The 23,420-nt window shown below is 42.3% G+C and overlaps 1 protein-coding gene across 1 annotated transcript in view; it reads left to right on the top strand.

The window, feature by feature from the left end:
* The window catches only part of SH3D19 (SH3 domain containing 19), a 141,195-nt gene that overhangs the window by 82,936 nt on the left and 34,839 nt on the right, over positions 1-23,420 (top strand). The window contains exons 4-8 of the mRNA XM_040418538.1: positions 911-953; positions 10,083-10,218; positions 16,793-16,979; positions 17,683-18,651; positions 21,339-21,446. Coding sequence (XP_040274472.1) covers positions 911-953; positions 10,083-10,218; positions 16,793-16,979; positions 17,683-18,651; positions 21,339-21,446 — 1,443 coding nt within the window. The remainder of the gene's footprint in view (positions 1-910; positions 954-10,082; positions 10,219-16,792; positions 16,980-17,682; positions 18,652-21,338; positions 21,447-23,420) is intronic.

Below are 23,420 nucleotides of genomic sequence, written 5' to 3'. Positions count from 1 at the left end.
GCAGATCGGATGTGGACAAATTAATTTCAATGGGGACGCAAAAGATGCGGACTGCAGCTGTCAGGTTTCACATCCTTACATGTCACAGTAGTCTGTGATGTGCCAAGTGACGTGCCTGGTGAAGGCCGTGTTTGGCTGGAGCAGTCATGTGCCGTATTCAGGCACATCACCAGGAATTGCTGGGTGAAAATTTAACTTAAAAAAATAAATAAAATTAATAGTTTGTAGGATTTGTCAGATGTTTTTAAATCTCTCAGACAACCTCTTTAACTATGCAGGTGGAGGAACTACAGGCAGCTCTGTAATATCGAGCATCATGAACCCGCTGTACAATGCCATGTCCACAAGGCCTTTAGACTATTGTTAAAGGGGTTCTGAACTTTGTTTAAACTGATGATCTATCCTCTGGATAGATCATCAGCATCCGATCAGCTGTTTGAGAAGGTAGCGGCGTTGCGGCCTTCTCACCGTTTACGGCTGGCCCAGTGACGTCACGACTAGTATCACTGGCCTGGGCGGGGCTAAGCTATGTTCACTTAAATGGAGCTTAGCCTCGCCTAGGCCATTGATACTAGTCGTGACGTCACTGGGCCTGCGGTAAACAGTGAGAAGGCCGCGGCGTAGCTGGAGCGCCGCTGCCTTCTCAAACAGCTGATTGGCGGGGGTCCCGGGTGTCGGACCCCCGCCAATCAGATGCTGATGATCTATCCAGAGGATAGATCATCAGTTTAAACAAACTGCAGAACCCCTTTAAGTTCGAATAAAATGGAATATATATGCTTCCCTACCACATGGGTGTTAAAATCTCCTACTTATTCTTGTTATTATTAGTGCATTATTTATTGATTGTATTATATTTCTTGGTTTTATAGCATTTTATGTCATAATAACCCACTTATTTTTCTTTCAGCGTCCAGAACTACTGCACAGAGTGAACAGCAGAGGGATAGAAGGTATTGCTGTGTACTTTTCCTATAGTCCATGGAATCACAATTAATTAGCTCGCTGCTTTTTAATGTTTTTTCTCGCTTCTTCGACCTTTATAGCAGTTTGTTTTGACAAATCTTCAGTTGAACAGAAATGCTATTTTCAGCATGAATGCCATTTTTCCAGCTCTTCCATCACAGGAGGTCTGACATTCCATGCAGCAGATTTACAAAAGGAGTACATGAAGTAGTTATGTAGCAGTGCTGTGTTGGGGAACACAGCATACACAACACTGTAATCACATACCGCAGTGCTCATGTTCTGATTGTTCTTTGCCAGTTTATTTTTATAGCATACTCCCTTGCTTCCAGCCAGAGTTCTAGCTAGGTCTTTCTTCACGCAGGGCTCAGATGCAGATCATTGCCCTTGTCTTGTATCTAAATACCTTGGGCAGTGGTAGCTGTTTGGTTCTCCTGGTACCCAAAGCACACGTTACTCTTTTATCCTAGTAGAAACATTTCCTTCTTGTGCGTTGCTCTTATATATTATGTCATAGCATCACCCACAAAATAATGCACGCACATTACTTCTTTATACAAGTCTCTTAAGATGTGTACAATGATTTTCATTCAGGGCTGATATCAGAAGCATCTGGGCCCAGTATAGGGAAATGGCCCTTATTAGGTTGGTCCATCATATTGAACACTTCATAGGCATCTGGAGAAGGCGGTTTATTTCTTACAAAGAAAAATGATGTGATAGTGTGTGTGTGTGTGTATGTGTGTGTGTATGTGTGTGTGTGTATATATATATATATATATATATATATACACAGTACAGACCAAAAGTTTGGACACACCTTCTCATTCAAAGAGTTTTCTTTATTTTCATGACTATGAAGGCATCAAAACTATGAATTAACACATGTGGAATTATATACATAACAAACAAGTGTGAAACAACTGAAAATATGTCATATTCTAGGTTCTTCAAAGTAGCCACCTTTTGCTTTGATTACTGCTTTGCACACTCTTGGCATTCTCTTGATGAGCTTCAAGAGGTAGTCCCCTGAAATGGTCTTCCAACAGTCTTGAAGGAGTTCCCAGAGATGCTTAGCACTTGTTGTCCCTTTTGCCTTCACTCTGCGGTCCAGCTCACCCCAAACCACCTCGATTGGGTTCAGGTCCGGTGACTGTGGAGGCCAGGTCATCTGGCGCAGCACCCCATCACTCTCCTTCATGGTCAAATAGCCCTTACTTTCAAAGTTTTCTCAATTTTTCGGCTGACTGACTGACCTTCATTTCTTAAAGTAATGATGGCCACTGGTTTTTCTTTACTTAGCTGCTTTTTTCTTGCCATAATACAAATTCTAACAGTCTATTCAGTAGGACTACCAGCTGTGTATCCACCTGACTTCTCCTCAACACAACTGATGGTCCCAACCCCATTTATAAGGCAAGAAATCCCACTTATTAAACCTAATAGGGCACACCTGTGAAGTGAACACCATTTCAGGGGACTACCTCTTGAAGCTCGTCAAGAGAATGCCAAGAGTGTGCAAAGCAGTAATCAAAGCAAAAGGTGGCTACTTTGAAGAACCTAGAATATGACATATTTTCAGTTGTTTCACACTTGTTTGTTATGTATATAATTCCACATGTGTTAATTCATAGTTTTGATGCCTTCAGTGTGAATCTACAATTTTCATAGTCATGAAATTAAAGAAAACTCTTTGAATGAGAAGGTGTGTCCAAACTTTTGGTCTGTACTGTATATATATATATATATATATATAATAGTGGGGTTTCGCTCTGGTAGACAGGATTAGCGGATGCAGTATAGAGGCAACAACAAGTTCTTTGGATCAAACCGTTCAGTGTTTTATTCTCACATTAGGCAAGTGACAAAACAAGCAGTCATATACAAGCAAAAAGTCACCTTGCGGTGTTGGTGGTAATTCACACCATGCGGCAATTCTGCAAGCAGGGTTAGTTCTCGTTCACATCACCGTTTCTCCTTTCCGTTCTCCGGCTCTGTTGAGGAGCAGGAGAACGGAAAGGATGGATTCTGCAGATAACTGAGACCTAACTGAGCGTAACGGAGCCTAAAGACCCCATAGACTATAATGCAGGACTTGCGTCTCCGCTCAGAACATGATTTTTGAGCGGAGACGCAAGTCCTGCATTATAGTCTATGGGGTCTTTAGGCTCTGTTACGCTCAGTTAGGTCTCAGTTATCTGCAGAATCCGTCCTTTCCGTTCTCCTGCTCCTCAACAGAGCCGGAGAACGGAAAGGAGAAACAGGGATGTGAACGAGGACTTATCTACATAGATGACACCAGGTTACAATGTGAAGGATCTGTTACGTTTTATAGTTACTTATATTTCAAAGTGACCCAAACTTTACTGGAATGGAAATTTTTCATTACTGTGCAATTTGTGCTGTCACTGAAAGCTATAGGCATATAGGAATGTGATGTTTTTTGTGGTTCATAGTTCATCAGTAAAAGCAATGGAAGTAAATAGGCTGTTGCTATAATGGCACAGTTTAGACTTCTCCGGCGTTGGAAACCTGTGACTTAATTCAAGTGTGGAATATTCCTTGTGCTGACTCATGTGGACGCTCAGTTGTTCCAATACTTTTATAAATCACACTTCTACACAGATTTGTGTTAAGTTTGTAAACTCTGCATGAGTTATATGGTCCATATTTAGTGTTCTCTGTAAACTGTATTCCAGTCTTATTTCCCATGTCTTTAAATGGATTGTCCAGTAGCTAAGATTTTTTTTTTTTTTTTTTTACAAAAGGCTCAGAATGAGTTAAAAAAATAAAAGAAGCAACACTTACCACCATTCCCATTCCTATACTTCCCGGGTCCCTTGTCACTCTCTCATTTCTGGTCTCTCTCGACACACAGGAAGTGACCACTCTGCCAATCACTGACCACAGTAGTGACCTGCCTCAGCCCGTGATTGGTTGGTTGAGCGGTCATTTCCTGTTTGTTCACAAAGAACCAGGAAGGAGAGAACTACTGGGGACATGGAAAGGATTGTAAAGGGAACATTGGAGGATTGGTGAGTATTACCTTATTTTAGAAAAAACGAGAAAAAAAAACTGCTTGACAACCCATTTAATAAAAAAAAAATATCCAAAGTGTTGGTGCTTGTGTACTTTACAGCTACAGTGCTATGTAGAGCTTTTGGTCTTATTTCTGTTTATTAGCAATGGCAAGTGTTAAGTGCCTCTGCTGTGTGCTATTTTTTTTATAAGCTATTATCTACTGGAAAACCCTTCCAGCAGGAGTCCCTGAGAATACTGCTATGCAGTGACTGTAGTCAACATAATTCTGTAATGGATCTGTGGTATTACGTGTCTATACATTGTCAGATGGACCCCTTTGAGGTGCGAGCCCAGTGCACCCCATTTCGTCGTTTTAGCAGCAATAATAATGCTGCATGCTTTTTTGTCATATTATGCAGTCCAGCTGCTTGTTTTTGTTACTATAGTGGCCAGTAATGAGCTCATAGGATTCCTGTCATATTATTTGGCATGCAGTGTTATTTACCATGAGGTAAAGATCAGCAATCCCCTATCCTTCTTTTTTTTTTTTTTTTTACATAAAAAAATCTGAACTGATTCTAGTACAAAAGACAAAGGAAATTTCCCCCTAAGGATCTGTTTTTGCTGAATAAAGAAATTTGAAAGACTGGATCTCCTAAAAGGGTGTTATTCAAGATTTATAAAAATGATGCATTGAATAGAGGGCAGTGTAAAAAACGAAACAAAAAAAAACCGTACTGTTAAGATGACCTGCGATGCGGCTCTCGTGATTGGCGCTCCGATCCCCACTAGGCGTGCACTGATGACGTTGTGTTCGCTGGTTCCATATCTGTTACAGCCAATCATTATCTTCATCAGTCGCGTGTGCATGAACAGTACGTCACTGGTGAGGCCAGTGATTGGCTGCAGCATCAAATGACCGATAAATGGCAGATCCAGCAGGGTTCATAGTGGTGGCACTGGACATTTTAACAGTCCGTTATCCGTGAGTACTGTTGCCATACAGCATGATAATTCCACCAGTGTCCCATACTGAAGCTTCCTGCGACAAATGAATGTGTCATGGGGAAAGAGGGATATTTAGGTTTTGAATGGAGTTCACTTCCATTCCAGCATTGACTTATTTCATACTTGAATGTCCTCTACTAATAATCTTCCCTTATCCCATATTGTATTCAAAGAATTGCACAAGGCACAGATAATTGCTTAGTAGTGTACAGTACATGAATGGCATAGTTGCAATAAGAAACAGGTCATGTCTGTCTTTCGTAAAACTGGCCACACATTACATTTCTGCGGGATCATACAATCTAATGTGGGCTCTCAGATTCTCCCCTGACGGCAGATGTTGGGGAACAGAAGGGTCCAATATATTGGTTTTCAACTTTTCCAAACCTTTTGTTCTCAGGGAGGTAAGCTGTTGCCAGAGGTGTATAGCCAGCATTAGGGTGTATGTTGGTAAGACGCACCTAGATTTTTGAGGAGGAAAATAAGAAAAAAAAAATTTTAACCAAAAGGTGTGCTTTTGGTGGGTTTTGAACTAATGGTGGTCTGTGGAGGATGCACTGTTATGGGGGAATCTGTGGCTAATGAACATTTTAGGGGGTGATCTGTGCATGACGCACTGTTTAGGGGGTGATCTGTGGATGATGCAATGTTATGGGGGGGATCTGTGCATGACGCACTGTTTAGGGGGTGATCTGTGGATGATGCACTGTTATGGGGGGGATCTGTGGATAATACACAGAAAACTCAAAGCAGCGGTCAGGCCGGCAGCGTAACGTGAATCACTCTGTCAGTCATGCTCGTTCCAGCTTCATTAATGAAGTGGGAGGAGCATGACCGAGTGAGTGACGTGAGTACATTACAGGGGGTGCAGTGACGTATGTGTGTACATTACAGGGGGTGCAGTGACGTATGTGTGTACATTACAGGGGGTGCAGTGACGTATGTGTGTACATTACAGGGGGTGCAGTGACATATGTGTTTACATTACAGGGGGTGCAGTGACGTATGTGTGTACATTACAGGGGGTGCAGTGACGTATGTGTGTACATTACAGGGGGTGCAGTGACATATGTGTTTACATTACAGGGGGTGCAGTGACGTATGTGTGTACATTACAGGGGGTGCAGTGACGTATGTGTGTACATTACAGGGGGTGCAGTGACATATGTGTTTACATTACAGGGGGTGCAGTGACGTATGTGTGTACATTACAGGGGGTGCAGTGACGTATGTGTGTACATTACAGGGGGTGCAGTGACGTGTGTACATTACAGGGGGTGCAGTGACGTGTGTACATTACAGGGGGTGCAGTGACGTGTGTACATTACAGGGGGTGCAGTGACGTGTGTACATTACAGGGGGTGCAGTGACGTATGTGTGTACATTACAGGGGGTGCAGTGACGTATGTGTGTACATTACAGGGGGTGCAGTGACGTATGTGTGTACATTACAGGGGGTGCAGTGACGTATGTGTGTACATTACAGGGGGTGCAGTGACGTATGTGTGTACATTACAGGGGGTGCAGTGACGTATGTGTGTACATTACAGGGGGTGCAGTGACGTATGTGTGTACTTTACAGGGGGTGCAGTGACGTATGTATGTACTTTACAGGGGGTGCAGTGACGTATGTATGTACTTTACAGGGGGTGCAGTGACGTATGTATGTACATTACAGGGGGTGCAGTGACGTATGTACATTACAGGGAGTGCAGTGACGTGTGTACTTTACAGGGGGTGCAGTGACATATGTGTTTACATTACAGGGGTGCAGTGACATATGTGTGTACATTACAGGGGGTGCAGTGACATATGTGTTTACATTACAGGGGTGCAGTGACATATGTGTGTACATTACAGGGGTGCAGTGACGTGTGTACATTACAGGGGGTGCAGTGACGTGTGTATATTTCAGGGGGGCGGCAGTGTGTTGATACATATGACACTGCACATATTGTACATACACAGGGGTACACATGGCTATGTACATAACGTGTATACACGGGACAGTCTGCTGCTGCTGGTAGTTCCTGTTAATAGGAAGACCACGGCACTCACAAAAGAATATTGCATAAATATCTTGTTTATTTTCATATATTTTCTTTTATATTATTTATATATCCATCCGGAAATAAATAAATTAATTCATAGTGGTATACTGGCCAAGGTTTCGGTCTTATCCAAGACCTTGTTCACGGCCTGAGTACTTTCGGTGATAGAGGCATCGGATGGCGAAAGTACTCAGGCCGTGAACAAGGTCTTGGATAAGACCGAAACGTTGGCCAGTATACCACTATGAATTAATTTATTTATTTCCGGATGGATATACAAATAATATAAAAGAAAATATATGAAAATAAACAAGATATTTATGCAATATTCTTTTGTGAGTGCCGTGGTCTTCCTATCAACATTGGCATTTTACCTACCACTGAGCACCATCCACACTAAATGAGGAGTGCCGTTCAACTCTTATTTTCAGATAGTTCCTGTTACACTGCACCGGAGGGCAGAGCCGCCACGGTGACTGGACTGAGGACGGGGTGACAGCTCAACCCCCGTACAAGCTATGAACTTTCCAGTCACCATCCCCTAACCTGATCACCCTCCTGCCGGAACAGGGCAGGGACTGGGCCTCAGGCCACACACTAATCACTTGGGAGAAGCCCTAGGGAAGCGTTGTACTCACGCAGCCGCCGCCGCCACTTCCTCGGCTCCTTTATGCCCGCACCGAACACTACCGCGGCGACTTTTGCGAACTGTAGTTCGCCAAGCTACAGAGCCGGAGCTTTCTGCCAGGAGCGTGGACTACATCCCCGGCATGCCATGCAGCGCCGGGGGACAATGAAGCTATAGAAGGTAGCTGGATGAAAGGGGAGGAGGACTGGGCGCTGTAGAGGCGGCTCCCTTCAGGTGAACTCCGGGCTCTGTGGCTCAGGCTGCTGGCTGGGCATGGAGAAGCAGCTAGCGAATGCCACCATTCGCTGTATAAGACGCACTGCGATTTTCCCCCAACTTCTGGGGGTGAACAAGTGCGTCTTATAAAGCGAAAAATACGGTATGTTGAAGCATAAATCGTGTTAATTACTGTATTTGTTTTCAATTACAATATGGTGATTATTTCTGTCTCTAAAAAAAAAAAAATTAATTTTATCACCCAGTACAGCACGTCAAATGGGCATATTAAGAACGTTCTAGCCAAACACTGGCATATATTACTCCAAGATCCATACCTCTCAAAACACCTAGCGCATAAACCAGCCATTACATATAGACGAGCCCCTACGATAAAAAGCATTTTGGCCCCCAGCAAACCCAGACAACACAATGCACCACAAAAGAAATCCAGTATAATTACGGCACAGAATGCGGGCAGCTACAAATGCCGGTCTAGGCGATGCCTATGCTGTAAAACAATTACCCATAATCAAACCACATTCATATCAAACCGCAATAAAACGTCCTTCCCCATAAAACAATACATGACGTGTCAGTCCTCTTACGTCATATACCTAATCGAGTGCAGTTGCGGCCTGCAGTATGTGGGGCGCACAACACAGGAGTTACACTGTCGATTTAATCAACATACATACAATATACGACGCTTATATCAAAAACACAGCTTGTCAAGACACTGTGCGACAACTACAGAAAAACAAAAACACCCAATAAAAATCACTCCTATAGAACACATACCAGAAAACCCATTTAATCGGTTTGATATCCTACAAAAACGTGAAGTCTTCTGGATATATCAACTTGATACGCTAACACCCCATGGTCTCAATGAACTGAGTGAAACAGTACTGTAATCAAATAACATATGCTACTACCTATGTTTTATAGAATTTTATACATGATATATCCTTTTTATGATAATATTTTTATCTATATTTACCTGCTATGTTAATTTCCTTTTACTGTGTGCACTCTATATTCTTTCACCATTCAGTCGTTATTCTGCTCCCATAACGTCTATTCACTATTATACAGGACATCTCCGAGGGCCCGCCCCGTCAGCTTACGTGCCAAGGTAGTGGGGGCGTATCCTACCACTCTGCGTAGTATATTATTTTATAGCGCTTCCCAGCACTTCTATCACTCAGCAAAACCCAACCTCCCCTATAATGTTACGTCATCAATGTGGGCGTGGCCTAGCGACCCGTCCCTAAGTATTACCTCCCCCTGCCGCTCTCTGTTTCATATATATCACTTGTGCATACATTTTTTACCCTATTTACCACTGGACATCCATATTAAGTGTCCCTAAGTTTGTTTTTACCCATAAAGGAGGGATTGTCTTATTTCATGTTTACATGTATATTAACTCCGCCTACTGTCCCGCCCCCCCAGCGCTCCCATTACTTAGTAGAACAGCAACACCCAACTTCCCCGTCAGTGCATGTCACAAATGTGGGCGTGGCCTAGTGACCCGTCCTAACGTATCACCTCCCCCTGCTGCTCTCTATTTATATCCATCACTGGGGCATAATTCACACTCCAGTGACTATGTTTGTTTTCACCAATATAGTAGGGATTATCTTAAACTCATGCTCGTTTACATGTATATTAACTCCGCCCATAGCCCCGCCCCCCCAGCGTTTTTATTACTGAGTAAAACCCAACTTCCCCCTCAGTGTTGCATCACAAATGTGGGCGTGGCCTAGCGACCCGTCCTGACACATCACCTCCCCCTGCTGCTCTCTGTTTACATCCATCACTGGTACATATTTTCCACTCCAGCGATTACCGGACGTCCTTGTGAAGTGTCCCTAAGTTTGCTTTTATTTATTTATATAGTAACGATTATTTTAACTCATGTTTGTTTATATGCACCTTAACTCCGCCCATAGCCCCGCCCCCGAAATCGAGTTTAGGCGCCAAAAACAAGTGTATAAATAAATGTTTACTGTCCTGTATGGTATGATTGTCCTGAGGAAGAGGGTCCAATTCCCTCGAAACGCGTAGACCAATAAATACTTTTTTATTCACCTTCTGCGTTATATATCCAGCCGAGCAGCGCCCAAGGAGCAAATACTATTTGCAGTTCCAGTTTTTTCTTCCTTTTTGTTTATTTCTGTCTCTAGACGTCCTGAGATCACCATTGTTGCTGCTGAGCCCATTGGCCCTGGATCTTGGTTTCATGGTGGCCCGCCTGGAGGCTTAGGATTCCCTCCACCACCTCCACCACAGTGGAGGCCTAGTGACTCCCATCCCCCAGAGGTAAGCATATGTTTATTAATGTATCACTCTATTTATCTTTAAAGGGGTTATCCCATGAATAATGTAAAAAATTAAAATCGGACATCATACAGTGCATGGCAGTCTCTTTTTAGCAAACTTAGAACCAGCCCTGTACCTCACATGGATCCAGAGATGTACCCATTCATTGCTACACTTTGTTCTGCTATATTTATTTCAAGCTGGCAGCTTAGGGACCGTGTACTTTCTCAGGGAGGTGTCTTTTCTGTTGCAGCTAGGCAGTTGAAGGATGGAACTGAGCATGTGCTTCCATCTCAGTGAGCAGGACAAAGAATTTTGCAAAAGAGCAAACAGCGGGTGGTGGTATACAGATAGATTTCTGTGAATAACTCAGTGACTATGCAAAATTATTAATTACATACAGTTACAAAAGTATTTACATCCATGTGCTGGTTTGATATTATGCTGACCTGTTTTTTGGTATATTGCAGCTATTTAACCTCTTAAGGACATAGGGCGTACAGGTACGCCCTTGTGCCCTGGTACTTAAGGACACAGGGCGTACATGTACGCCCTGTGTATTTTCGATCACTGCCGTGCGGCTGGCAGTGATCGGAACCCGGTGCCTGCTCAAATCATCGAGCAGGCACCTAGGCTAAATGCGCGGGGGGGTCCCGTGACCCCCCCATGTCGGCGATCGCGGCAAACCGCAGGTCAATTCAGACCTGCGGTTTGCTGCGATTTCTGAAGTTTCTGGTCCCCGCAGTCCCTGACCGCAGGGATCAGAAACTTTATATGCCAAAAAAAAAGTTTTATTTACCCCCCCCTGCACCCCCGAATGATTTTTATGGTGGCGGGAGGTGCAGGGGGAGGGTTGCGGGCGGTGCGGGAGGCGGGCGGTGCGGCAGGCGGGATCGCGATCCCCCGCCCGCCTCCCCTTGTATAATCGTTGGTGTCTAGTGGGGATACCAGGGTGCCAGCACATTGCTGGCACCCTGGTATAAACGGCTGACATCTGCGATGCGATGTCAGCCGTTTAACCCTTTCCATACAGCGGTCCGTACGGACCGCTGTATGGAAAAGGTTAACAGCGCAGGGAGCTCCCTCCCTCTCCCATCGGGGGGCTGCTGTGCCTTTGCAGCCCCCCGATGGGGAGGGAGAGAGCCCCCAGAGAGCCCCCCGAGAGATCCCCTCCTTACCCTTCCCCGTCTGCGAAGTTCTGAGCAGTACTGAGCAGACAGGGAAGGTTCCCATGGCAACAGGACGCCTCTCAGGCGTCCTGCTGTCCATGGTGCTGAACAGATCTGTGCTGAATGGCATAGATCTGTTCAGTGTAAGTAAAATACAGTACAGAACAATATATATTGTACTGTACTGTATTATTCAGACATCAGACCCACTGGATCTTCAAGAACCAAGTGGGTCTGGGTCAAAAAAAAGTGAATAAAAGTGAAAAAAAAGTAAAAATCAAAAAACACATTTATCACTGATAAAAAATGAAAAAAATAAAATTCCCTACACATGTTTGGTATCGCCGCGTCCGTAACGACCTGATCTATAAAACGGTCATGTTACTTTACCCGAACGGTGAACACCATAAAAATAAAAAATAAAAAACTATGATGAAATTGAAATTTTGCCCACCTTACTTCCCAAAAAAGGTAATAAAAGTGATCAAAAAAGTCGCATGTACGCCAAAATTGTAACAATCAAACCGTCATCTCATCCCGCAAAAATCATACCCTACCCAAGATAATCGCCCAAAAACTGAAAAAACTATGGCTCTTAGACTATGGAAACACTAAAACATGATTTTTTTTGTTTCAAAAATGAAATCATTGTGTAAAACTTACATAAATAAAAAAAAAGTATACATGTTAGGTATCGCCGCGTCCGTATCGCCCGGCTCTATAAAAATATCACATGATCTAACCCCTCAGATGACCACCGTAAAAAAATAAAAATAAAAACGGTGTAAAAAAAGCCATTTTTTGTCATCTTACGTCACAAAAAGTGTAATAGCAAGCAATCAAAAAGTCATATGCACCCCAAAATAGATGCCAATCAAACCGTCATCTCATCCCGCAAAAAATGAGACCCTACTTAAGATAATCGCCCAAAAACTGAAAAAACTATGGCTCTTAGACTATGGAGACACTAAAACATTTTTTTGGTTTTAAAAATGAAATCATTGTGTAAAACGTACATAAATAAAAAAAATTATATACATATTAGGTATCTCCGCGTCTGTGACAACCTGCTCTATAAAATTACCACATGATCTAACCTGTCAGATGAATGTTGTAAATAACAAAAAAAAAACGGTGCCAAAAAAGCTATTTCTTGTTACCTTGCCGCACAAAAAGTGTAATATAGAGCAACCAAAAATCATATGTACCCTAAACTAGTACCAACAAAACTGCCACCCTATCCCGTAGTTTCTAAAATGGGGTCACTTTTTTGGAGTTTCTACTCTAGGGGTGCATCAGGGGGGCTTCAAATGGGACATGGTGTCAAAAAAACCAGTCCAGCAAAATATGCCTTCCAAAAACCATATGGTGTTCCTTTCCTTCTGCGCCCTGCCATGTGCCCGTACAGCTGTTTACGACCACATATGGGGTGTTTCTGTAAACTACAGAATTAGGGCCATAAATAATGAGTTTTGTTTGGCTGTTAACCCTTGCTTTGTAACTGGAAAAAAAATATTAAAATGGAAAATCTGCCAAAAAAGTGAAATTTTGAAATTGTATCTCTATTTTCCATTAAATCTTGTGCAACACCTAAAGGGTTAACAAAGTTTGTAAAATCAGTTTTGAATACCTTGAGGGGTGTAGTTTCTTAGATGGGGTCACTTTTATGGAGTTTATAATCTAGGGGTGCATCAGGGGGGCTTCAAATGGGACATGGTGCCAAAAAAACAGTCCAGCAAAATCAGCCCTCCAAAAACCAAACGGCGCACCTTTCACTCTACGCCCCGCTGTGTGCCCGTACAGTAGTTTACGGCCACATATGGGGTGTTTCTGTAAACAGCAGAGTCAGGGCAATAAAGATACAGTCTTGTTTGGCTGTTAACCCTTGCTTTGTTAGTGGAAAAAATGGGTTAAAATGGAAAATTAGGCAAAAAAATGAAATTCTCAAATTTCATCGCCATTTGCCAATAACTCTTGTGCAACACCTAAAGGGTTAACGACGTATGTAAAATCAGTTTTGAATACCTTGAGGGGTGTAGTTTCTTAGATGGGGTCACTTTTAGGGAGTTTCTCCTCTAGGGGTGCATCAGGGGGCTTCAAATGGGACATGGTGTAAATAAACCAGTCCATAAAAATCAGCCTTCCAAAAACCAAACGGCGCACCTTTCACTCTACGCCCCGCTGTGTGGCCGTACAGTAGTTTACGGCCACATATTGGGTGTTTCTGTAAATGGCAGAGTCAGGGCAATAAAGATACATCTTGTTTGGCTGTTAACCCTTGGTTTGTTAGTGGAAAAAATGGGTTAAAATGAAAAATTAGACAAAAAAATGAAATTCTCAAATTTCCTCCCTATTTGCCAATAACTCTTGTGCAACACCTAAAGGGTTAACAACGTATGCAAAATCAGTTTTGAATACCTTGAGGGGTGTAGTTTCTTAGATGGGGTCATTTTTGGGTGGTTTCTATAATGTAAGCCTCGCAAAGTGACTTGAGACCTGAACTGGTCCCTAGAAATTGAGTTTTTGTAAATTTCGGAAAAATTTCAAGATTTGCTTCTAAACTTCTAAGCCTTATAACATCCCCAAAAAATAAAATATCATTCCCAAAACAATTCAAACATGAAGTAGACATATGGGGAATGTAAAGTCATCACAATTTTTGGGGGTATTACTATGTATTACAGAAGTAGAGAAACTGAAACTTTGAAATTTGCTAATTTTTTTCAAATTTTTGTTAAATTAGGTATTTTTTGGTGCAAAAAAAATTTTTTTTTTGACTCCATTTTACCAGTGTCATGAAGTACAATATGTGACGAAAAAACAATCTCAGAACGGCCTGGATAAGTCAAACCGTTTTAAAGTTATCAGCACTTAAAGGGACTCTGGTCAGATTTTCAAAAAATGGCCTGGTCCTAAGGTGTAAAAAGGCTGTGTCCTTAAGGGGTTAAAGGGCTTCTGTCACCCCACTAAACTCATTTTTTTTTTTTTTTGGTGTACAGTCGTGGCCAAAAGTTTTGAGAATGACAAAAATATTGGAAATTGGAAAAGTTGCTGCCTAAGTTTTTATAATAGCAATTTGCATATACTCCAGAATGTTATGAAGAGTGATCAGATGAATTGCATAGTCCTTCTTTGCCATGAAAATTAACTTAATCCCAAAAAAAAACGTTCCACTGCATTTCATTGCTGTCATTAAAGGACCTGCTGAGATCATTTCAGTAATCGTCTTGTTAACTCAGGTGAGAATGTTGACGAGCACAAGGCTGGAGATCATTATGTCAGGCTGATTGGGTTAAAATGGCAGACTTGACATGTTAAAAGGAGGGTGATGCTTGAAATCATTGTTCTTCTATTGTTAACCATGGTGACCTGCAAAGAAACGCGTGCAGCCATCATTGCGTTGCGTAAAAATGGCTTCACAGGCAAGAATATTGTGGCTACTAAGATTGCACCTCAATCAACAATTTATAGGATCATCACGAACTTCAAGGAAAGAGATTCAATTCTTGTTAAGAAGGCTTCAGGGCGTCCAAGAAAGTCCAGCAAGCGCCAGGATCGTCTCCTAAAGAGGATTCAGCTGCGGGATCTGAGTGCCACCAGTGCAGAGCTTGCTCAGGAATGGCAGCAGGCAGGTGTGAGCGCATCTGCACGCACAGTGAGGCGAAGACTTTTGGAAGATGGCCTGGTGTCAAGAAGGGCAGCAAAGAAGCCACTTCTCTCCAAAAAAAACATCAGGGACAGATTGCTCTTCTGCAGAAAGTATGGTGAATGGACTGCTGAAGACTGGGGCAAAGTCATATTCTCCGATGAAGCCACTTTCCGATTGTTTGGGGCATCTGGAAAAAGGCTTGTCCGGAGAAGAAAAGGTGAGCGCTACCATCAGTCCTGTGTCATGCCAACAGTAAAGCATCCTGAGACCATTCATGTGTGGGGTTGCTTCTCATCCAAGGGAGTGGGATCACTCACAATTTTGCTCAAAAACACAGCCATGAATAAAGAATGGTACCAAAACACCCTCCAACAGCAACTTCTTCCAACAATCCAACAACAGTTTGGCGAAGAACAATGCATTTTCCAGCACGATGGAGCACCGTGCCATAAGGCAAAAGTGAAAACTAAGTCGCTCGGGGACCAAAACATTGACATTTTGGGTCCATGGCCTGGAAACTCCCCAGATCTTAATCCCATTGAGAACTTGTGGTCAATCCTCAAGAGCCGGGTGGACAAACAAATAACCCACTAATTCTGACAAACTCCAAGAAGTGATTATGAAAGAATGGGTTGCTATGTGTCAGGAATTGGCCCAGAAGTTGATTGAGAGCATGGCCAGTCGAATTGCAGAGGTCCTGAAAAAGAAGGGCCAACACTGCAAATACTGACTATTTGCATAAATGTCATGTAATTGTCGATAAAAGCCTTTGAAACGTATGAAGTGCGTGTAATTATATTTCACTACATCACAGAAACAACGGAAACAAAGATCTAAAAGCAGTTTAGCAGCAAACTTTGTGAAAACTAATATTTTTGTCATTCTCAAAACTTTTGGCCACGACTGTACTTATAATCCCTATCCTGCGATATATCTATACATTATGTTAGTAATCATTTTCGTTCAGTAGATATGTCAAAAAACGTACTTTTATAATATGCTAATTACCTGTCTACCAGCAAGTAGGGCGTCTACTTGCTGGTAGCAGCCGCAAAAAACCGCCCCCTCCTCCTGTTGATTGACAGGGCCAGCCGCGATCTGCTCCTCCGACTGGCCCTGTCAGCATTTCAAAAATCGTGCGCCTATGGGGGGAATTTATCATGAGGGGAATATTTGAAGTCAGTTTTGCGTTGGAGTACTTTATGCCACATTTATCAAATCTTGTATGTTGTTTGATAAATTTGTCTTATCTTCAGGCCCCATTCAGATGAACATATGGCCTTCGTGCCCGGGCACTAGCCATGTGAACTTTGTGCAATGTTGCGAACCAACTGACTTCAATGGGAACGCGATCCGCAAAAGATAGGACATACGTGCATCTGAATAGCGCCTTAAACCTAACACTTTTGACTTGGAATGCTACTCCAGTTTTCCTACTCCACCCTCCTACTGGAGTGAGATTGCAACATCTTTTGCGACTTTAAAAGAAAAAAGAAAAAAAGTCTCAATGATAAATCTGTAGTGAATCTCATAAACACAGCTAACCACACCCATTTTTCCACCCACATTTCAAAACTGGAGTGAGTGGTGTAAAAATTAAAATGTCACAAACTTTTTGTCCAAGTGAGTTAAAAAAGTCATAAAAGCACCATTTTGCAACTTTTATTTGAATAATTATAATTAATTAGAATAAGAAAGTTTTTTTTTTGGTTTTTTTTTACTGAAAACTAGATTGACAATTTTTTGTATGTTTTAGCAGCCACCATCCTATGAGCAGGTAATTAAGGAAATCTCGCAAGTGCAAGTATCTACAAGCAACTCTAATGTTGAACCCAGGCGGACATCCACATGTGCAACACAAACAGATTTTCACTTGGAGGATGATTACACAGGGCCCGGCAATAATGTAATTCATCAGCCGGTCATTTGTGATCAAGCCACAGCCACAGGTAGGTTTTATTTTTTGTTTGATAAGAAAAGTTATATGTGATAATCCCTGAAGATACATGAGTTGAAGTGTGTAACATCCCAGTGATATTTGCATAGATATTGTAGTCACTATTAAAGGGGTTATCCGAAACCATAAACTGCCCCCCATATGTCGGGCCCCTCACATGGAATATACTTACCCTGCTCCCTGTTCCGCTCCTGGTCCACTGCTGCTGCTTCTCCCAGTGCACGGATGAAAACATCCGGTGTCGGGGGGGGGGGGATGGGGAGCAGCCAATGGCAGGTGGGGACTAGCCTTCCTAGCGTCACCTGCGATACTAGTGAGGCCCGTCCCCGCCTGACATTGGCTGCTCCCCCCCAACCCACCGCCAACACTGGATGGGGAGAAGCAGCAAGGGCGGTGCAGGGACCCAGTTAAGTATATTCCGTGTGAGGGGCCCGGCATATGGGGGGGGGGGGGCAGTTTATAGTTTAGGATAACCCCTTTAAGTTATCTTGCTTGAGATCTGTTATTTGATGTTTCTTAGTGATACAGAGTTCAATTTTGATGTCTATTTAGTATATTATTTTCACCATAGAAGTTTGTTTCTGCTTTACTAAGTAAGCTAAGCCATCCATTCTAAATAACAATCTAGTTTAACCTGTGGAGATCAAATTTCAGTCTTTTTGTAATATTCTTTTTGTTTTAATTCATAGTGCAAAGGACAACTGACAGATCACGCCAGTCACTACTTTTTGTGACAAACAATGTTCAGGACAGTGCCCTCCAGATAGCAGTCAGTAATTCTGCTGGGACTAGCACCCGATACGAAGACCCAAATGTCACCAGATACCCAGTGCCAAGGCCAAGGACAAAATCTAATCTTAAACCTGTAGTAAACAATAATCTAAGTTTTTATCAAGGTAGCAGTGAGATCTTCTTCCAGGGTACATCTGAAGGAGATCTTCATTCCAGCCAGTCTTCTGGTTTCGATGATAATTTTCTGGGGGACTTATTTGAAATGAACAATATGAGCCATGAAAGAAGCCAAAACAGTATTTTGTCAAGGATTAAAGCCTTCGAGTCGCAAGCTGAAAATTCAGAAAATCCTAAAAGACCAGAAGTTGCACCACGTACCATCAACACTAGGGGTTCTGCCACCACAAAACCTGTATTAGCTCCCAAACCATTATCCAACAGAGTATCTGGTGAGTGGGACCCTGGAAAAGACAATAAACCAAAATTTACACCAAGAGAGGGGCCTGTACCATCAAGTCTACAAGATACCAGTGGTGCGACCAAACCAGATCTGCCAAAGAAACCAAAGCCGAATCTCTCAAAAAGCAACAGTAATGAGTTTCCTGATGGTGTGCTCGGGACATCTGGAAGCAACAGTAAAGAGTCTGAAAGAAAATTACCAGTTCCTGCTCCCAGGCCTCTGCTGCCTAAGAAATCCATTCACACTGACAACCTTGTCTCAGTATCTGTAGGAGCCAAACCCCTCGTTCCTGGTCCGAAATTCTCTGTAGCTTCTCAAGCCAAAGCATTTAACACAGTAGAAACACCTGCAGCCAGAGTAGTGCAGAGCAAGTCAGTGGGTGACCTAGACTTGATTAGTTTTGATGATGATGTTTTATCTCCGGTTCTGCCCAGTCCAGACGTTAGTGATTCGAAGGCAAATGTTGGTAAGAATAGATAATAGCACAGTCTTTGTATTCAGTGGTGCTGTATTTGTTTTTGTTTTTTTGCTGTATGGACAATGCTATGCACTATTAGATTGGAATCTTTGCTTTAATTGACCATAGATCCATAGATAATCTATGAGCCGTGGCAGCTATAATTTCCGATTTTAGAAAATGTGTTGGACATGTTGAGAAAAATTCTCTGCACAAGGTCCTTAGTTGGACAGTTGACTAATGTTTCATCAAGGATTTTCTGTGCAGAAATAATTTACTTGTTCTGATGTTTTCTATAGGAAAAGAAAAACCTTTCATTGTGTTCTTTTCTGTGCCTATAGTGTATATTCTGTAAAGAAAAAAAAATACCCAATAATGAAAAATACGGTGAGCCATTGCCTAACTGGAGGATTTTGTTTACGAAGCTTTATAGTCCCTCTTTACATTTAGTGGCCAATTTGTTAGGCGCACCTTAATTGGGGACAGTTTTGCTAATACCCATACCCATTTACAGTCATGTCATGTTTCCAGCAGAGTTGTATCAGTCCCTGTTATGCTTCACTCTCTATCTGCTGCCATAGAACAATGTACAAATGCAGAGGTTCACACTCACGCCGGAGCTTCGCTCTCAATCATCCCTCATTCGGAGGCTGTCCAGATCAAGTTATCATAGTTACATTGTATACTGCTAGCTGGCTAACTTTCATGAAGTTTACACATTTAAATGAGAATATGACCTGCTGTTTAAATCACTTTTTTATGTATAACACCATAATATATTTTGCTGTTATTTTTAATTTTCCATGTCACTTTTTATAGTTAAACTAAAACCAAAAATCCTGCAGTTTTCACACTGATCACTATGTCCAATAATTGGCGTCACTTCTTGGTTTATACTTTACTGCAGTTAACTCCTTCTAATCCTGCCTGTAATGATATCACCTCTGTGTATAGATAAGACAGGATCCTCCATTCACAATAGATGATTGTCAAAGCTTATTTATTCTTTTTTTTAATGCTGTGTAAATGTTGTTATGAACAGCTCAGGCAAGATGGCCGCCTCCATAATCATGTTCAGCAAATAGAAGAAAGAAACCTGCAATCAGAAAATAAAAACAGATTAGAAAAAAAGATGTGCTACTATCTGATTTTAACTGGCAGATAAAATTTGAGTGACACATTTCCTTTAAGACTGCGTATTTTAAAGGGAATCTGTCACCAGCGAACTTCCTATCAAACTGCATAGCCACAAAGCTGTGGTTCACCTAATTTAAACGCAGTTTTTCTATTGTTGATCTGAAGCTCCATTCCTGCGTTATGATACTTTTTCTTAATATGCAAATTAGGTCTTTGGTGCAATGAGGGCGTCACCATTGCTCTTGTTGCACCAAAACTCAACTCCTTTCTGTGGCCAGCCCCTCCCATGCTGCTTTGATTTACAGGGCCAGGCAGTGGAAAGGCAGTGAGGGAGGGGCTGGCCACAGAAAGGAGTGGTGATTGGTGCAATAAGGGTGTCACCATTGCCCTTGTTGCACCCAAAGACCTAATTTGCATATCAAGAAAAAGTATCATAACCCAGGAATGGACCTTAGGATCAACAAAAGAAAAACAGCATTTTAATCAGGTGAATCACAGCTATGTGTCTATGCAAACAGTTTGATAGGGAGGTCGCTGGTGACAGATTCTCTTTAACATTCAAAAAGTCTAAATTACTGTAAAGAAATATTAAGATTGTCGCTTGTCTACCTAAAAGCTGTGAAAGCAATCTACCACTATTTATTTATGTGTCCGGTCATTTCAACGTGTAAAAACTTTATTCAAAGTCTGACTCCAGCCAAATCAGTTTGGAGTCATGAAGCTCTACATACCCCCTTACATTGGGCTATTTCTAACTCCAAAGTGGCTTATAAAAGGGCTACTTGGCTGTCCTGTGACCAGTACAACTTTTGCACGTAGCAGACAAGTTTGGGATCTCCGTACCAGTGTAGCCTCGTAGATATGTCATGCTCGATGACTGAAAGCTGAAATAAAAGATAACATCAGACCTAAAGGGGTTGTTCCATCTGGGACAGTTATAGCATATCGTTAAGATATGCCATGACTTTCTTGATAGGTGCATAACATTGAATAGCGTATAGACTGCTGTCGGTTTACTTCCTGAGTGAGTCCCACAGGAGGAGGGACCATTCTAACACAGGACTATAGTACAGAGAGTCCTTAAAATGTTCAACTTCTTAAAGTTTTCAATAGATTTTAAGATAATTGATTTTGAATGTTCTCAGAGGACATATGGCCTAGAGCAGGGATGGCCAACCTGAGGCTCTCCATATGTTGCAAAACTACAACTCCCAGCATGCCCTGACTGCCTACAGCTATCAGCCTACAGCAGGGCATGGTCGGAATTGTAGTTTTACAACAGCTGGAGAGCCATAGGTTGGCCATGCCTGGCCTAGAGCAAGCACTAGAAACATACATCTGGCCTTTAGAGAACAGGGGCATCTGCAAATCTTCACAAATCAGGCTCTTGTGGCACATCTAAGTGACTTAGTGTATTCATAGAAAAGTCCCCTTGTCTCCTTTAACTTTATCAGTATCAGCACAATCACGATTGTTAGCAGTAAGTGATTCAAGGCTCTGTTTTTGCTGTTACTATGTTCACATTCCAGATTCAAGGGAAAATGTTTTTCTCTCTTCAGATCCCTTCCAGCTGTTTTCCAAGGATGAGGCTGAGAAGGAGCCGCCAGCTCCCCCTACTGTGTTGAGAAAGCCTACAGTCATCCGGATTTCTGGCAAACTCGGCAAATGTGAGCATTGCACAAAGATTTTTTGTCTTCTTAATAGGAGTAACATCATGATTATGTGGGGATTATCACACGTATGGATACTATTCCTGAGTGATGTCATTGCACTCACAGTTTTTGTTTCCTGGGCATAGGATATAGTACACAGATTGATCCACTTTGTCAAGTTAGCAACACAAATGACAGTTGTTTGGTAAACCGTTTTTCACTAAAACACACATACACAGTAATTTCAATGAAAATCTACTCTAATATATATATATATATATATACACTCCCCTAAAGAATTATTAGGAACACTTGTTCTATTTCTCATTAATGCAATTATCTAGTCAACCAATCACATGGCAGTTGCTTCAATGCATTTAGGGGTGTGGTCCTGGTCAAGACAATCTCCTGAACTCCAAACTGAATGTCAGAATGGGAAAGAAAGGTGATTTAAGCAATTTTGAGCGTGGCATGGTTGTTGGTGCCAGACGGGCCGGTCTGAGTATTTCGCAATCTGCTCAGTTACTGGGATTTTGGACAGCCAGGTGCTGCCAAACCCGGACCGGCACTTAAAATCCGGTCCGGTATTTGACCTCACCTGGCTGTAAATCAGCCCAGCAGCACATACCTGTTTTCCCAGACCAAACCTCTCACTGTGTCACAATATATATACTTTGTGTGTGTGTGTATATATATATATATATATATATATATATATATATATATAAAATGCTATTTTAGGATGTGGATGTATTTGGCTCATTGGATAGCTACACTGTACATTTTGGAAAGCAGCTCAAGTTCCCTGACTAATGTACACTACATTGCTGTTGCATTTGCCTTCACTGACAAAAAAAAACCACAATGTAGAAATGTTAGATTGCTGCAAAACTCTGCATGTGCTTATGTCTCAGGAAGGGTGAAAAGGTGCTTTCCCTGCTGCCCTATAAAAAGGCTCTCAGAGGCTACTTTTGGGTAGTGTACCTCTGTCAGAAATTGTTGACTGCTAGATATGCGTCTGTGATGCACTTGTAGATATTTGCCCAGTTGACAATTTCAATCACTTACATATATCATCATTACAATCACACATATAAAGTTTTGTTCGATTCCAACAACTCCTTCCTAAGTGCCTTATTTTTTGGTCAGTGAGTGGAAAGGTAATTACACTGCAATGCACATTATGGAAAATCTGCTGAAGAAACAAAATTTGCTCCTTTATGACTTGGAAGGTTTTGCTCCCTCTGTGACAAAAGGCCGGGATTCAGAGATATTTAATGGTACCTGTGACCAGAGGCATACACTACACTACTACTTAATTTATTTTGTAGAGAAAATCATTTCTCCAATTGGTTCTATTTATCTATCTTTTTTTCGTTTTTGTTCTATACCCTGCTGTGCTTCCTATGCACAGCAGGCTGCTCTCAGTGAGTTTACGGAGAATCAGTCATCTGACAGATTTTCTGTAACTCCTCCTGTGCACACGGAAGCGCCCACTGTCTCCCTCTCCCCCCCATCCCCCAGTTAGGTGCGCTGTATCAGAAGCTGCCAGGTCTGGCACACATGAAGCCCCGCCCCTCACGGACATCACTCTCACCAGGAGCAGCTTCAGAGACTGGACTAAATACTACATTGTGGTTACAGGACCTGTGGTGATGTCACAGTCATGTGATCAGCCATGTGTGTGGGAGCAGTTAGGGGAACACAGGCTCCACGCAGGACTGTGCTGGTGGAGAATGCAGAGGTACTTTATGTATGGAAGGTGTGTATAAAGCCATGTCAGTGTAATCAGTCTGTTGTACAGTTTTTTGTGTGTAATGTGCACACAGTAGTTCTATTTGTGTAATGGACATATAGCAGAGGTCATCAGGTGGGCACTGTGTATGGCAGCGTCAGGTGGGCCCTGTGTATGGCAGCGTCAGGTGGGCGCCGATGTTGGCAGTTTAACCCCTTCCATGCCGCGGTCCTTAGGGACCGTTGCATAAAGGG

The sequence above is a fragment of the Bufo bufo genome, chromosome 2 (genome assembly GCF_905171765.1).
Source record: "Bufo bufo chromosome 2, aBufBuf1.1, whole genome shotgun sequence".
NCBI classification, from domain to species: domain Eukaryota; kingdom Metazoa; phylum Chordata; class Amphibia; order Anura; family Bufonidae; genus Bufo; species Bufo bufo.
Note: the sequence above shows the minus strand (reverse complement) of the source record. Positions and strands in the feature narration are given on the sequence as shown.